The sequence below is a fragment of the Hippichthys cyanospilos genome, chromosome 21 (genome assembly GCF_059441005.1).
Source record: "Hippichthys cyanospilos isolate Australia breed blue-spotted pipefish chromosome 21, RoL_Hcya_1.0, whole genome shotgun sequence".
NCBI lineage: Eukaryota > Metazoa > Chordata > Actinopteri > Syngnathiformes > Syngnathidae > Hippichthys > Hippichthys cyanospilos.
The window spans coordinates 8,980,560-8,996,811 of record NC_142389.1 but is presented as its reverse complement, the minus strand read 5'-3'; the positions used below and the strand labels follow the sequence as shown (position 1 = coordinate 8,996,811).

At 38.6% G+C, this 16,252-nt stretch overlaps 1 protein-coding gene across 3 annotated transcripts; it reads right to left on the bottom strand.

The window, feature by feature from the left end:
• Positions 1–257: 257 nt before the first annotated feature.
• satb1a (SATB homeobox 1a) lies at positions 258–15,932 on the bottom strand. Of its 3 annotated transcripts, none has more exons than XM_088404579.1 (11): positions 15,687–15,932; positions 14,916–15,154; positions 13,728–13,904; positions 13,112–13,238; positions 12,011–12,134; positions 11,101–11,209; positions 9,504–10,090; positions 5,312–5,509; positions 3,557–3,712; positions 2,188–2,388; positions 258–1,493 (listed from the first exon to the last, which is right to left on the bottom strand). In XM_088404579.1, the coding sequence occupies exons 2-11, from the start codon at positions 15,139–15,141 to the stop codon at positions 642–644; spliced, it is 2,757 nt and encodes a 918-aa protein (XP_088260705.1). In that variant the 5' UTR covers positions 15,142–15,154; positions 15,687–15,932; the 3' UTR covers positions 258–641. The 3 variants fall into 3 exon arrangements, with proteins under 3 accessions (XP_088260705.1, XP_088260706.1, XP_088260707.1); XM_088404580.1 differs by having other exon boundaries at positions 9,504–10,027; XM_088404581.1 differs by lacking the exon at positions 15,687–15,932 and adding an exon at positions 14,569–14,698 and having other exon boundaries at positions 14,916–15,013.
• Between the last annotated feature and the right edge of the window lie 320 nt (positions 15,933–16,252).

Here is a 16,252-nt window from a genome sequence, read left to right as displayed (position 1 = left end):
TACTGAGTATTGACTGTATGTGCCCATGAATACTATCGACCACAGATCTATTCTGCTATTATAAACAAAACATAATTCCTTCTTGGATCAGTCCATACTTTGATTGATTCAAACTGTATTTATTAAGGACTGCAGGAAGGTAATCATCACTAAAGATCAGCTCCAAATGCAAAACTTCATTGATCCATCTATTGGTGTTGCTGTTACATGATTACAATATATTTTGCAAATAATAATAATAAATGAATACGTACAAACAAGATGAAGAACTTTCATTCGAAACAGTGCCAAACATACAAAAAACAGAACAACATAGCACATTTCACAGATAATTTTAACGTGTGATAGAAATATGCATTACAAGATTGACACACAATTCTGGTGTAAACATCTTAGGAAAGCTGAATGAGAGCTACAATAGTTCTTTTCGTGATATGTTACAGTATCTGAGCCACCCTTAGTTTATGGAAAAAGTACATAGCTACCTTGTGGGTCATAATAACTGCACATAGATTATATTCTTTTAAATATTCAAAATGTGGAACAGAAGCAGTCTGTGTTGCAAAAAACGGAAATTGATCTTTTAGGCTTTTGGACTCTAAACAAAGGTGATTCCTTGGTTAAGAGAAAGATCTTATGGCTTAAATATTATTGTTTGAGTTCGACATACAGTAGGCCTCATCTTCTTCCTTCATTGCGGGGATGGTTTGAGTGCTAATATCCAACCCTTTCAACGTAATCATGTTCATTGTATCATTTCCCCCCATGAGTCTTTTCTCATCATTCATTTCTTCTGTTTCACTCTTGACCTCCTCTTCCACTTCAGTTCTTTTGACTGTTGTGGTTCTGTCTGCACAGCCGTGCTGGCTCTCTTGTCTGTATTTTAGGATCTGACTGCAGCATTGCTCATGCTGCGGATCGGATATGAGGTCTTGGCTGTTGAAGAAGCCACGAATGATGTGCTTGGGCAGGTCCAGCTGAGCCGACAGAGTGTGGACCGCCTCCTCGTCCGGGTTGAGTCCCACATCTTGGATGAAGCTCTGCAAAATGCCCAAGGCTTCATGGGACACTCGTAATCCCTCGTGTTGGACCTTACCTTCATGATGAGCTTCGGCACAATTCCCAAAGCCATCGCAGTCCTCATCTTTCATATTGGGCCACTCCACTTCAGGCTTTTCCTTGATAGTTGCTTCCTTTACATCTTCTCCTTTTTCATCCCCTTCAATTACCTCAGCCTTATTTACTTTCATAGGACAATGCCAGTCCAATCCAAAACTGCCATTGTCTCCTTCTTCTCCTCCTCCTCCCTGAACTAAGTCTTCACTATTGCTCTGGCCTTGCACACTGACTCTTAAAAGCCCCCAGTTGCTCCCGGTTTCCATCTCAGCGGGTGATGCAGTGCATGGTTGCCGTGGAGACAAATGAGGTCCCACTTCTGGATGCAAAGGTTGGTGAGGTTGTAGATGCTGAGACAGCAGAGCGTTGCGTTGATTCTAGGGAAGGAAGAAATAATCAGTTGAATAACGTATTTAGAATAGTTGCTGTTTTCAGATTTAAACTGCATTGTTTGAATTTATCACGTCATCAACCCTTGTGTGATATTTTGTCCAATGTTTTGATCTTTCCATCAAAGTTACTTCACATCAAAGCAAAAGCATTGAAAGAAGACACCAAGGAGGTGAAAGTCAAAGTCAAATTTCAACATGACCACGTAATTATCACATGACCAGGAGTGTGCCATCCTATGGCTAAAATACTGCGAGAATGATGCGAAAGAAAATTTATATATATATATATATATATATATATATATATATATATATATATATATATATATATATATATATATATATATATATATATATATATATATTATACATACAGTGAACCCCTGGGTTACAACATCTCTGATTTATGTCATTTTCATGTTGCGACGTGGAATATTGATTTTTTTCTTCCCCTCTATATGACATTTTCCCGACGGCAACAAAGAATAAGTGCAACAACACAAATACAGCCAACCCCCTAAGGTCATGACAGTTGTTTTTGTTGCAAAGCCGGGAAAATACTGTAAAGAGGGTACAAAAAAACTCTGTATTCCATGTCGCTACATGAAAAAAAAAAACGACGCTGTAACACGGGGGTCCACTGTATAATATAGAGCCGAAATAATTTTTGCCACCTTACCAGTAGGTTTTCATTGCCTAGCATTGTTCGTCTCTCAGTGCAGTTCTGCGCAGGGGTATTCATGCTCTCCTGTTCATAAATTGTATCCCTTTCAGTCTGAGACAGGCTCAGGAAACGGCGGATCATGCTCAAGTTATCCCACAGGGTTCGGTTCTCTGGAGTGGGATCTTCCTTCCATCGAAGTAGCTCACACAGCCAGCCCTATGGGATGGACGCACATGTAATCGACAGCTCTGTAATACATTAGAAAAGTAGCCAAAATGCTGGAGCGTCTTCTGTATTTAGTCAATTTTCATACTGGCACTGCAGTAGTTTTCAACCTGTGAAATATTTTTTTTTCAATCAAGTACCCTACCGCGCATTAGCAATTTGTTTCTTCATGTTCCACTGAATTTGCTCTTAATTTGAAAAGAGAAATGTATTGTTCTTATCTTTAGATCCGCTAATACCTGCCGAAACACAATCAAAATCTCACATACCCCCTAAACTATTCTCACAAAGCCCCTGGGGAACCCCCATTTCAGAATTGCTACACCAGGTTGTAATTTCCTTCTCAAACATGCACGGGCTGAAAGAAATTCACAAATACTATAGCACTCTTGCAAAACATGGCTGTTGCCCAACACCAGCACACAATGCTATCCAGATGCACAGGGAAGATATAACAGAAAACAATCTTGCATGGGTCTGCCTGCCAAACAGCCGGTTAATACAGAGAGAGAGAGAAAGAGGGATGCGAGAGATGTACATAGAAGTATTATTAGAATAAAAGACATTGAAAAAAGAAAGAACCTAAGGGCTGCTGGACTACCTGCTTTTACCATGGTGACTGTTGAATGACCTCTATGCATCTTGATGACAATAAGCTGAAGGAGAGAATGCGGCGAAAAAGAAAAAGGAAGGAAGGAACATTCCCTTCATTCCACTGCAGAAAATTATCCTCCAAACAAAAGCAATAACAAGCTTATGGGGCTGCCATAAAATATGAGAACAATAAACATTCAAACCATGCTTGTGTGTGTATGGGTTTCAGCGCAGTTGTTTGTAGAATGCATGAACGAATGTGTATGCATGCGCTGATACCATATACACGGACATAAATACTGTAGAAGCACAATGCATAACTGTGCACTATTAAAGGGATTACTTTCGACACAGTAGCAGTCAGATTCACCTTTAACAGTGCAAAATAAAAAAAGACTGTGTCATCCGAGTCTGATTCATTCATTTTTTTCTGGCTCGCCGGCCAGAAAATTGCATCTCTATTGTGCATGCGTATAAAATGTAACAAAATAAAACATTGAGCAAAACATTAGACATTTGGTGCCATACTGGTCTTGCGTACAGTAAAAGAATATTGATAGCGTACCTGACTCTTGGATGCCGCCACCTTTGCGAACAAAGCCTGAGACACCTTCGCTCGCCTCATTTCATGCTGAATCTCCTCATAGATGGAAGAGTTGACATTGAGAACGCAATTGTCTGTCCTCACACTTCTGTCTATTGTAACTGGTGACAGCCTGGCCTGCAGAGAAGAAAGAGAAATCATTGGATTTAAATATGCAGAAAGGGAATTAGCTGTTGTAAACTGGGAGCCGAGCAATCCATATAATAGAAGTCATTAAAAAGTACGCCAAGGATGGTTATGGGATCTAGTTTTGGCTATGTCACTGTTACCCTCATGGATGGGCATATAAAAATATATTTATATGTGCAGTACCCTAGTTACCGTTGTTTCTTTCTCTATTGCTGTTTCTTTTCTCTATTCTCTACTGTATTTTACCAAGCTGTCCACAAGGTTGCGCAACTGTACTCAAGTTGCGCATTAGTACGTCCTCTAGTCTAGAATAAGGTGTGAGACCTAGAGCGCCAAAATTAAATAAATAAATGTGTCATTGAATAATTAAATAAAAGTGTCATTAATTAGTTAAATGTTTGATTAATTATTTAAATGTTTCAATAATTAAATTAATTTGTCATTAATATATTAAATGTTTCATCAATTAATTAAACATGGAATTAAATAAACTCTTAATTAATTAATTAAATATGGATTTAAATAAATCAATGTTTCATTAAATATATTTCATTATATATAAAATATATTATATATAATAAATAATTATTAATTAATAAATATATAATATATATATATATATATATATATATATATATATATATATATATATATATATATATATATATATATATATATATATATATATATATATATATATATATATATATATATTTAGATGATGGACTCAGTCAACCAGTTCTTTCATTAGATTTTTTTTTTCTTTCTGATTATGTAGGCATACACAAAAATAAAATAATGGCTTGTGAATGTTGATACTCGAGCTTAGTGCCTAAGTCTTTATTGTGACTGACGTGAGAACTGGTCAACAGGCTTTTTCCTTGAACTAAAGCCACCGATTTTTAGCATTGGTTTTTAAGTTCCATTTTTAATACGATGCTGAAAGGTATGTATTCATTTTGGCACCCTTTTCAAGTTAATTTTTTGGCCAGAGAAAATAACTCCAGTTAGTTTTACTCAAGGGCAATTTGTTCATGCATTGTTCACTGATTTAAAAGGCACTTGTCATATGTCTAATTGGCTGTTACCATGGTAATGGAGCCAAGGAGTGGGCAACCTCAAATGAATTGGGCTAAGTGAGCATTTTAATGCGCTGATCATCTCTGTCAAGGTCTTATTTTCAGAAGATGCCACAAAATTGAAAATTTGAATTATTGTTCTTAGATTATATTCATGCAAGTCATGTCTTCATTTATAAGATTACCAAAAAAAATTTGGGGATATGTCTATGGTTACCTGAAAGTGTGGCTTGACCAAAACATATTGCACTTTTATTTTGATATGACGTTTGTTTTGTTGGGTTATTTCAGTAATACAAGCTGTATTACCCCAGGTAAAAGCTAGACAGTATACCATTAAAAAGGAATAAACCCAAGCCTGCAGAATAATAATGCATGCGCATTGCAGTGGCACATATAAATAAAAATAATAGGCCCAGAGTACTGCAATATTTGTGCAAAGCATTGGCATAATTACTGTGCATCTATTTCAGAATTCTTTCACTGCGGTTTTGTGAGACTGTGAGACCTGAGTGCATCTTGGGGGGGTGTTGTTACAACTCGGTGTAAATCCAGTCAGGCTCCGCTCTTTCTCCTCTTGGTAGAAGCGTTCCCGTTCTGCCTCGGGCAGCTGCAGGAAGCCGTGCATGGCCCGCAAGTTGACCAGGAGAGACTGCGAGGCATTTTTAGGGTCTTCCTCCTTTCGTAGAATCTCTGAGAGGAGGCCCTAGTCAACAAAAATGTCACATTCATTCAAGCTCATCCATGTTAAACTCTTATCTTGAATATTTGATGCTAACTAGATAAATATTTAAAAACCTTTAGCCAAGATATTAATTAAAGAGAGGTGTTAAGCTTTCCATTTGATCATGCTTAAGTATTATTTTCTTATGTTTTTGCTATTAGGCCAGTTTTTTAACCGCAAAAACATTGAAGAGCATCCAAAGTCCAAGTATAGTCTGTCCAAAAGTCCACTATGGAATGCACCCAAAAATATAAATTCAAAATCTTTAAATAAATTGTAACTTAACATGACTTTGGGAGAGGATTTTGGGGTTGATCAGTGGGTAAAAAGAAGAAACCAAAAATAAAAACGATAGCCGATCCCTGATCTGATCAGAAGATCGACTAGTTCACCCAATCTGTTAAAACTTGTTTTTTTACTACCAACACTCCCATATAATACACGCCCAGTCTTATTGGGGATAAAATATAATAACGATTAATGCCTAAATATTTTCCCTCAAAGCAAAAATATTCAAAAACGGGAAGGAAAACATGCCTTAATGACATCATTGCTCCGTCAGCAAATCATATTACAACTGATCATTGATTTTGCATAAATCAGCCAAAGGCACCATTTGAATACTCCATATTCTTCTCTTGAAGTCAAAAATGTAATTTAAATTCACATGATGAATTTCAAATCAACAGTTAGCTGCCTAGGCTCCTAGACCATCACAACATACAAAAGATGTAGAATCTCTACTGTATGTATGTGATACATTTAAAGTTTCTCATTGGCCTGAGCCGCACTCATTCAAAAGCTCTGCATATTCATTTCCGATTCTAATTCGACCAGGCATGCTTCTGCAGTTTACATTACAAAGCTGCACATGGTTGTGAGCCAGTTGCATGCTCGTAATATTTCGAGCGTGTTGCGGCTCTCTGCGCGTAAGCCATCAAACAAAATGTGGGAGATTCGAGGGATTTTGTTCCTGAAAAATAAATTACATTTCATTCTAGGGAACTCATCCTAAGATTCACGCACAAACCCGCCGCCTTTCTAACAGAGTGGAGCCTTAAGATGACAAACGATCTCTCCACTTCTAGATGGCATCTTGGAATGAAGCCAACTTGTATGGCTGACTCTTGGGAACCCTGGAGCTGGCAATCGGGAAACATGGGCACGGATAATAGCTTGCTCTGCTTATTGTGATGAAAATGATAATGATGATAATAATATTAACGAGCCTCCTTTGAGCCCCATTTCTCTGGGAGTGCTTCTGAATGTAAAGTGGCCTCAGCTAATGTGGCATTTTAATATTAGAAGCGATATGAGATTTGGATAAGAAAATGAAGAAGAGTAAAAAAAAAAAAAATAGATTGACAATAAAAGGTCAAATGATGAGAAACATTGCCAGCGTGAAGGATTGTTAAATGGAGGGCTAGTGAAAAGAAACAAGAGGTGGAAAAGGGGAAAGGATTTCTCCAAGGGGATGTGATTAAGTAGCCAGCAGCTGCTTCAGTGTTGGCACCAGATTTTTGCTGCAGAGAGCTGGCACAACCATGCTTGCACGTGCAAAAGGGGGAGGGGGCATTGCGGCAAAGGCCACCCCAAAATGGCAACAGTCTACCGCTGTATGTACACCATATGGTACGGTCAATTTCAACTCCGGCTAACCTTGACCTGACATGCATTTGGGGATAGTGAAAACGAAAAAAAAAAAAAAAAAAACTTTTCTAGGGGACGGACAAAAAGTGTTTTAATAGAAACTAGGTTTGAATTAAACACCATGTTTTAGGTGACCAAAAGTATTAGCGCAGCGTAAAATTAAGAATATAAAATAAATGGCATCATCAACACGTTGGCATTCTTTTTTCATGTGTTGTTTCCCAAAAATAAATATATTCATGTAAAATGCATGCTCTACTGCAGGGGTGTCAAACGCGCGGCCTGTGGGCCGGTTCTGGACCACAAATGGGTTTAATCCAGCCCGCTTTATAATTTTGTAAAGTATAAAAATGAGCTGTTTTTTTTTTTTTTTTTATAAATGAAAAACTTGAAATGTTTTATGGTTAATAGGCAAGACCACTGTGTGTGCGTGTGGTTTTTGCAACTTAGCGGGGACAAAATCTTTCTGGGAACCTCTTGCACTAGTGGGCACAGTTTTGGTTTTGGTGACCTCACAAATTCAGACCTCTCTTTGTGTAATAACGACGGATTGGAATTGATCAGTGGTGTCAAACACATGGTATGCGGGCCGGTTCTGGCCCAAAAATGGGGTTAATCCGGCCCGCAAGATGATTTTATAAAGTATAAAAATGAGCTGAATTTTTTAATAAAAATATTGAAATGTTTTAATGTTTTTAAATGTTTTTTAATGTAATCATAGATTAATCGTTTAATGATAATATTTTATGATCAATAGTGATGTGTACTTGTTTTATTTTGTTCAGTATTAAAAAAATAAGATTAATACATTTGAAGTTGTTGAATTTATTATCGGCTCGCTTGGGAATAGATTCTCTTCCATGCGGCCGCAAGCTTAAATGAGTTTGACACCCCTGCTCTATTGGGTTTATGTCTGGAGATTGAACTGGCCAATTACTGGCCGAGTATCAATTATGATGATGCCATACTAGCAGAAGCCCTGATTCTCCCTTCACTTAGTTTCCCAAAGATGTTTTAGCCTTCCCATTCTTTTGGTCAATGTTAAGCGTTGGCTCATCAGACCATAAATCTTTGTCCCAGAATTTCTTGGGCCTGAATTTTTTTTAATACGATTATTTTTTGTGTGAATTTGTAGTTTGCCTTTCTGGTGGGACTGCTGTGCTATTCTAAATGATATCTTCAAATCTTGGTTATAGCTGATGTCACTACTAAATATTTAAGGGTTTCCATTTACAGGTCTCAATGATGCGCTTGTGGTCAGCAGCTGTTGTTTTTCTTGGTCTACACTCTAGACCTTTAACATCTGTTATTTAGTGCATTCGTGGTTTCTTTCTATAAGGCATTAACGGTGATATGGGCTATGGCCAACTATTATGGCTCAGTTCTCGCTTTCACCGTAACAACTGTTTCTTTGTAACACCTCTAGTTAGTATAAATGTATAGGATGATGATGACAATTATGATGATTGGTCAGAGCATATTGAGACTCTTCTGTGATTAATAACTTGAAAGAACTTTGATTTAGTTGATATGTCTTCATAGGCATAGCCTAATGTGAAAATAAGCATAGGCGGAATGTGATATATTGTGGAAATAATAAATGTGATAGGAGACATCTGAGCAATAAAACAAAGCTCACATGTTCCTTACTTATTCTGTTCCATACTGCTCGAATGAAAAAAGGGTGGATTCAAACAGTCGCTGTCTCCATTAATTCCATTCATTATTTTCGACATGTTCATCATCATTGGGGTTATGTGTGTAACCATAAATGAATGATGAAGTAGTCAATCAAAACAGCTGGGTGATAAATGGAGCAACTTTTGGTGTTATTCATTTGACCCAACTTTATGGGTTAACCTCCCAAAACGTTTGAAATATAACCCAAATGGTTTATAAATGCTTTATAAATACAGTATATATTTTTTAGGTCAAATAAATAACTCACAAAACAAACAATAATTGAAAAAAAAAAACTCAATTTTGCTAGTTTTTTTTTTTTTTTTGTGCAGTTGATTATTGATTCCACCCAACTTTTAGGAGTTAAATGAATAATTGCGAAAGAGTGAGCAGTCCCTTTGTGACCCCATTTGGGTCAATTTTGGGTCTGTTTTAGAGTATTGATATTATGCCTTATCTTCATATGTGGACATTAAACCCAAAATACACCAAAATTAAAGGAATATTCAAATGTTTTTGACAGGCGTGAGTGTACATAGTATATTTTCTAGTCATTTTCAAATACAGTATTTACTTTGGAAACATAAAAGTTGCTGTTCTACCATTGGGCGTAATAAGTACAAAGAAGTCTTCGCAAGACACATACCTGGGTCCTGTTGAAAGCCACTCGAGCAAAGATGGCTTGGGAAATGCCAGCCCTCTTCATTTCTTCGCGCACGCAGTGGTAGATGTCACTTGGCACATCAACCAAACCCAGGCATGACCCAGTTGACGTCTGGTGTTGTAGCCCGGCAGTGGGAGATCCATCCGGGCCACATTGCTGGGAGCCTTGGGGATCGACTGTTTTGGGGAAGACCTTGGCGGGACCCCTTCCTGCAGATGTGTGGTTGAGATACTGTTGTGAGGCAGGTGAGAGCCCCTGTCCTGCCAGCATGAGGCGTACAGCGTATTGCTGGTTTAGAATTTGAGTCATAACTTGCTGCTGGGATCGGCTGAGAGTCTGGGTGAGCAACCCAGAGTTGCAAATGCTGTGAGGCGAGGCTCCAGCCACCACGTTGGCCATCCCTCCGTGGAGGTAAAGAAGGCCTGAGCTCTGATCGGATGCATTGCCGTTAACGGGCTGCTGAGAATTGGGAATGTGTGACGATTGGTCTGGGAAACTGTCGATCTCTGGCGAAGAAAAGGACAGTGAAGTATCTTGAGATCTGACTTTGACTGTCCCACTGACCATACCTGAAATACATGAAATCATCTTTCCTCATTAAAATCTCTCAAACGGGGCGCAATAGAAATCTTTATGTTGACACCCCAAAAACAATGGGTGATATTAAGGCCAGGCTAGTAAAAAATTCCCAGACATCCTGGGGTGAAAGCAGTGGTTCTCATACTTGTTTCAATCATGTACCCCCTGTGAAATATGTAATTTCAGCCAAGTGCCAATCAACCAGCACAAATCAATTTAGATGAAGAAAAACAATTTAAAACTATAATACTGTTGACACCCATGTCTGATTTATTAAAGTTTCAAACAAATGTGTAGTGGTTTTTCTGAGCGTAGTTCATCCAGGAACTCAAGACATTAGATCGTATAGCATCATCTGTTTTATTTCTGTCCCGTCTGCCGGAATAGTGCATCACTAATGACGGTGGGCATCAATGTAAAACGTAATAAATCTAATGCATACAATTTTTGCATTTGGCCACAATAAAAAAATAAAATAAAATACAAATCTGCTCCAGTTGTTTTGCTTTTAATTTGAAAATACGTGTGCTTTCATTATGAAATAGCATTAAATTGCTGGCTCCTGCAGAAAACCTTGGTGAATTTTCACATACCCCTTGAGGTAATTTTACAGGTGTGCATGCATCACCATTTGAGAGCCACATCTTAAAGCATTACACTGCCACAGATGACATTCGTTAACCTGTCTATGGATTTCCCCATTACGTTAGCATTGAGCAAGCTTATTTAAAAGCAATGTTTTGAGGTTGATTTCAATACACCATGTGTATTATTTAGCTTAATGCTTAGTTAAAAAATTTTAGGCAGTATGGAAATAAAAAACATTGACATTGATTGATTGCTTGATTACAGTCTCTGAAGACTGCATTGAAGGAGGGTGTGCTCCAGTCTTATCTATTTCTTTAAATGTGAACAAAGGCAGCTCTACCTTGAAAGATATTTCCCAAGACGCCGTTCCTATGTTGAACAGATTTAGTGCAATTACAGTAGAGTGACTTACTGTTGCTTTTGCTTGTCTTGAAGTGTTTGTACCATCGTCCAAATTCCTGACATTTGGCCGTTGAGACATTGGCGTAGTAGGTACAATTAACTATAGATGAGATCATGCTCTGAAAGAGTGAAAGGACAATGGATGCACTCACTGTGGCTCAGATGTTCGCATATCTGATATTAATGAGCTAATTTCTGCCTTATTAAAAAAAGGGCCCAAAGCTAAATAGAATAATAGGGACGGTTGAGGGTGTGAACAGTGCATAGGAGCTTATGTGCGCATATAGACGGCATGTGAGAACGCAATCAGGGGTCATGTTAAACAATGTATCTCTCCCTCGCCCTCTCTTTCTCATTCTCTCTCTTACCATTGTCCCACAAGACCATCCTGCGCAATCTTTACATCTGATTACACGTTTCATCTTCTCATATTTATTTTAATCTGTCTTGCAAACAAGCAGGGGGAAAGGGAGAGAACGACAGTGAGCGAGAGCAAAAGAGAAAATGAGAGAGTAGGTGAAAAGATGGGGGAGGGAAGACTTTGCTCATCTCAGATCTTAACACCAGCTGAGATGGAGGGAATATGAGGAAGATAGGAGATAGTGAGCAAATTCTGTTATCTTTTAGTTGTCCTAAGCCTCAGGGAATAACAGATTAACTTGATAATTACTGCTACAAGTATTTGTAGCTATGCTTGCTGTTGGGGAATGTTATTAAAAAAGTAGACAGCATTGGTATAGGCACTGTGATGGTTGGGCTAGGTCAGAGATAGTCATCTCAATCTATTTCAGTCACGCACGCATGCACTCCCTCACAACTTATCTGGCAGCACATCTGGACTTCCTGTCAAACTATTGGCCCACACAGTTTGTCTTATTTGTCAGCTATAGATGGCAAACACACACAGGTTTGTGTTCTACCTGAGACAGCGGGCACTCCTTGGCCAATGAACTCTGGTTCATGTCCTTGAGAAGTTCCTTCAACGAGTTCCGAACTGTCGAGTGTGTCCACTGTTCCGGTGGCAAGTCCTCCAGTTTGGGGCAGCTACACAAATAATATGATTTGTGTATGTTATGTGTAAAATGTGTAAATTTTAAAATGTTCATTATTTCCTCCCCCTCACAAACTTATTCAGTAAAATACATTGTGGTCTGATGAGACCTAGGTTAAAATGTTTGGCCACATTTCATAAAGATATGTGACTCATGTGTAACATGAGTTTTAATGTGATAAGTTAAATCTAAACATGCAGAAAGGTGTGCACACTTATCTTCTCACATTATTCCTATTATTTTTATTTCACCACTTTTGCAATTTTTTTTCAATCAATATATGTGACACTTGTTATATGTCACACCATCATACATAAATATCAAAAATGTATTCAATCAGACACTCTTACATGTACATACACACAAACTGTAGCACATATGAAGAGGTAGTGGGGTCTTACTTCAAGGGGTACATGAGATTTTACAATTTTTTTTTCAGGTATCAGCAAATCTAATAATCCCTTTAATGCCTAGGCAGGCATACCTTTTATTTTCAAATTAAAAGTAAATGAATTAAAATATGAAACAACAGATTGCTAAATTGTGTTTTAAGTCTTTTCTTTTTCATTTTAAAAAAATGATTTGCTTTGGTCCGGGGGTACATGGCCCCCAATAAATTTCACAGGGGGTACAGCATTGAAAAAAAGGTTAAGAATCACTGGTGTAAAGTTATGGCAAAACAGTAAGGATCCATATTAATAATGGTGGAATTCTTGTTTTAATACATTGGTCAAATATTTCATTTGAACAGGAGGGGAGCATTTTATATCCATTGTTTGTTCTGCAACTTATACTAAATGTATAACAGGAGAGTAGTTACACGCTTTGCAAATGTACCATTATGAGGACCTCATTTTTGGTATCATTATAAAAGCAATCCTTTACGGTTACTCTGCTACATAAGCAAATAGCAAAATTCAACAAATATGAAGCAGCGAATAAACAAATAGGACAAAGAGTTTGACGTACCTTTGCAGTTGTATTTTAAGGGTGATAACATGGTGGACATCCTGCAACATTTCAGCCACTGTGGCATCTGGAGCATCTGTCACACTAGAAAGAGGAAGTGGATTCCACCTGCCTACCTGGATCAAACCTGGAACACAACAATGCGCTATTGTGTGACAATGGGGGCCATTTGTGTACCCTGTTTTTATATTATGTATCTCAAGTTAATGATACATTTAGAAAACACTTAATAGTTTTAAAACCAAGATGTCCCCTACTTTCTGCTTTAAAACAAAAGCTACATTTTGACACTCCTCTGGTGTTGCTTGCACGTCACCGACAGGCCCCGTAACAGTGCTAACCACCCACTACAAAATTATTCTTATTATAGTTTTTTATAGCAATTACACTTATTATTATTACCATTATCATCCACCCGTTTTTTTTTTTTTCACATAAAGCAGATGGCCGCCCACACAGCATCTGATATGGTCTTTTTTCAAAGAAATGTGTTTTTTTTTTCCAACTGTTGCCAAGTGTTGAAACAGGACACGTCATTAAGTACACTTGCACAATATACTGTAAATAAAGAGGCTCCATTTTGCCAGAATTTTTCTGACATTCAACAGTTTTGTACCTTTGGCCTGAGCTGCAGAGCTGTGTGAGTATCCCAATGTCAGCAGGGCCATCTCAATGAGCTGGTTGAAGAGCAGATCTCTCTTGATCAGCACAAATTCGGCATGGTCTTCTTTCCTCTCTCCCTCCACGGGACTTTCCGTGTGCTCCACCACACAGAAGACAGGCAGTGAGCTTCCTGGCATGGCAGTAGAAAAGATAATGCAACTGAAATGATATAGTATGCTTTCAAGTAATACTTTGAAAAAAGTACTGAGTAGCATGACTGGAGATGTTGGAGACTAAAGAAGGGTTTGGTGGTTTGGTGAATGTGCATCTGGACCTGGTGGGGTTCAATACCTCCAATAAGATTAAGAAGCACTGTTGTAAAGTTAAAGGATGTCTTGCCATGAATTGCCTCTCAATTTGAAGCGACACACGACACCAGTGGTTCACAATCTTTTTTTCAATGAAGTACAAACTGTGAAATACTGTATTTTGTCGGGCAAGTAGCCGCTAACCAGTACAAATCTTTTCTTTTTTTGAGGGGGGGTGGGGGGGGGGGAAATTATGCAACTCATGACAACGTGTGTCCATATAATCGCTTTTAAAAAAAAAGGCATACAACATTTTAATTTAAAAAGCGTACTGTTGCTGTAATGGCACCATTTTTTTTTTAAATTTCTTTGAAATCCTGTTAAAATCTTACGTACCCCCTGAAGTGCCTTAACATACCCTGCGGGGGTACTCATGCACACATTTAAGACCAGCTGTGCTTAACAACCAATGTTGACATGTCAAAAATGCTAATTTTTGCATAATTTACACATATTTATTTTTAGGTACAAACATGCTTTACTTACATTACTCAGTGTAAGTCACGTGACCAACCCCAGAAAAATGCTGGTTCGTAATGTTTGCAAATGCGAGCCCAAAGGGATTTTCATGACAGTTTTGACATTTGACAAAAGAGGACAGTAGAACTGCAACACCCTGAGATGGGTGAAAATGGGAAAATTAATCATCTTATATCTTACTACAGCAATGCAATATTATATAGAATAGTGTTTAGCTTTGTGAAGTCACTTGGCGATTTTTTTTTTAAATCAGTTGAGTTATGCTACTTATGGAAATTTTTGTTTTTTTTGTGTCTGCTACCACATTTTAACCACAGCCTATGACAACCAAGAATTTGCTATATCTATTTTACCTCTTGGCTGATGAGCGTTTTTGTGCTGATTCCTCCCCGCGGTCGTTTTCTGGATCAGATAAGGATTTTTCGTCCCAGGACTTGCTTGCTTGCTCCTCTCTTGCACTGTGCATCCAACACCATGCTGCTCCAGACGGGCCATCTTGGCTGGAGGGGGCCTAGGGTCTGCATTGGGATGGGCGCCGGCGCCCTCTGGCTTCTTGGCTCCATTACACAGGGGGTCCATCTGTGGAGTCACGCTGCATATACAAAGTGACTTGGAATGAGTGGACCAGGACTTTTGATTGAACCTTAGCTTCAATGTAGTCTATTAATCGTCAACATTCATGCCCATATATGTTCATATGCAACATGCATTATAAACTTGGCATGCAGCTTTTGTATAGCTTCTGATGAGATATTATTTTAATTTCAAATATTAGAATAAAAAACACTGCGTATCTACTTGGATACGACCCTCCTTCAGATGCATCAGTTGGTTTCATATCTAATAAAAGTGTAATTTCCCTAACAAAACCATGGTGTCGTGCAAGCGACGGAAATTCAAATCATCTACTGCACACAAAAAAAATACGCGCCTAGTCGCATGTTCAATATATATTTTCTTAAGTTTAGTCGAAACCATCCTCTTTTAGCCGATACACTTACACCTCGCTACAAGAACGAGCTCGATAGTATCGTTGGAGTCGCTTTTCTGCGAGCCTAATTATCACAGCACGGCTCGTCTGTTTAAACGTCGACACACCGACAGTGCAAGTAGTTTTACTGTACCTCCAAACACCCTCCACATTGCTCCGTTCATCCACTCGGCTCCTTGTTGTTGCGCGATGACGAATGGCCGAGATGAAAATCTTTACTCGGTTACACTCTGGCGCTGAAAACAATACACGAGACACGTTCAGCCTGCAGTGAGCATGCACGCTCTTATCTTATTTATAGGCGTGCACACACGGCCAGTTGTTTTGCTGGTTCTCCTCCAAACATCACTGGGAAGAAAGGGAGGAGACAGCGAGAGCGAGAGAGAGGGAGAGAGAGCGTGAGAGAGAGAGAGAGAGAGAGAGAGAGAGCGAGAGAGAGAGAGAGAGAGAGAGCGAGAGAGAGAGAGAGCGAGAGAGACGCACACACCAGCTGCATTAACATATGGTGTAATAATGAATTCACTGGCGCGCCCCGTAAATGTATTAAATGTGACAATTGCGCATAAATCTATTTATTAAATTCTGCAGCATGCTGTGCACGCTCGTATGTATTATTGGCTTTAGGGTATTGGAGCTCTCCATGGTAACAAAGTGGATGAGAAACAAAGGTTGACTGTCATTAACTTGCTGACGTGGTAA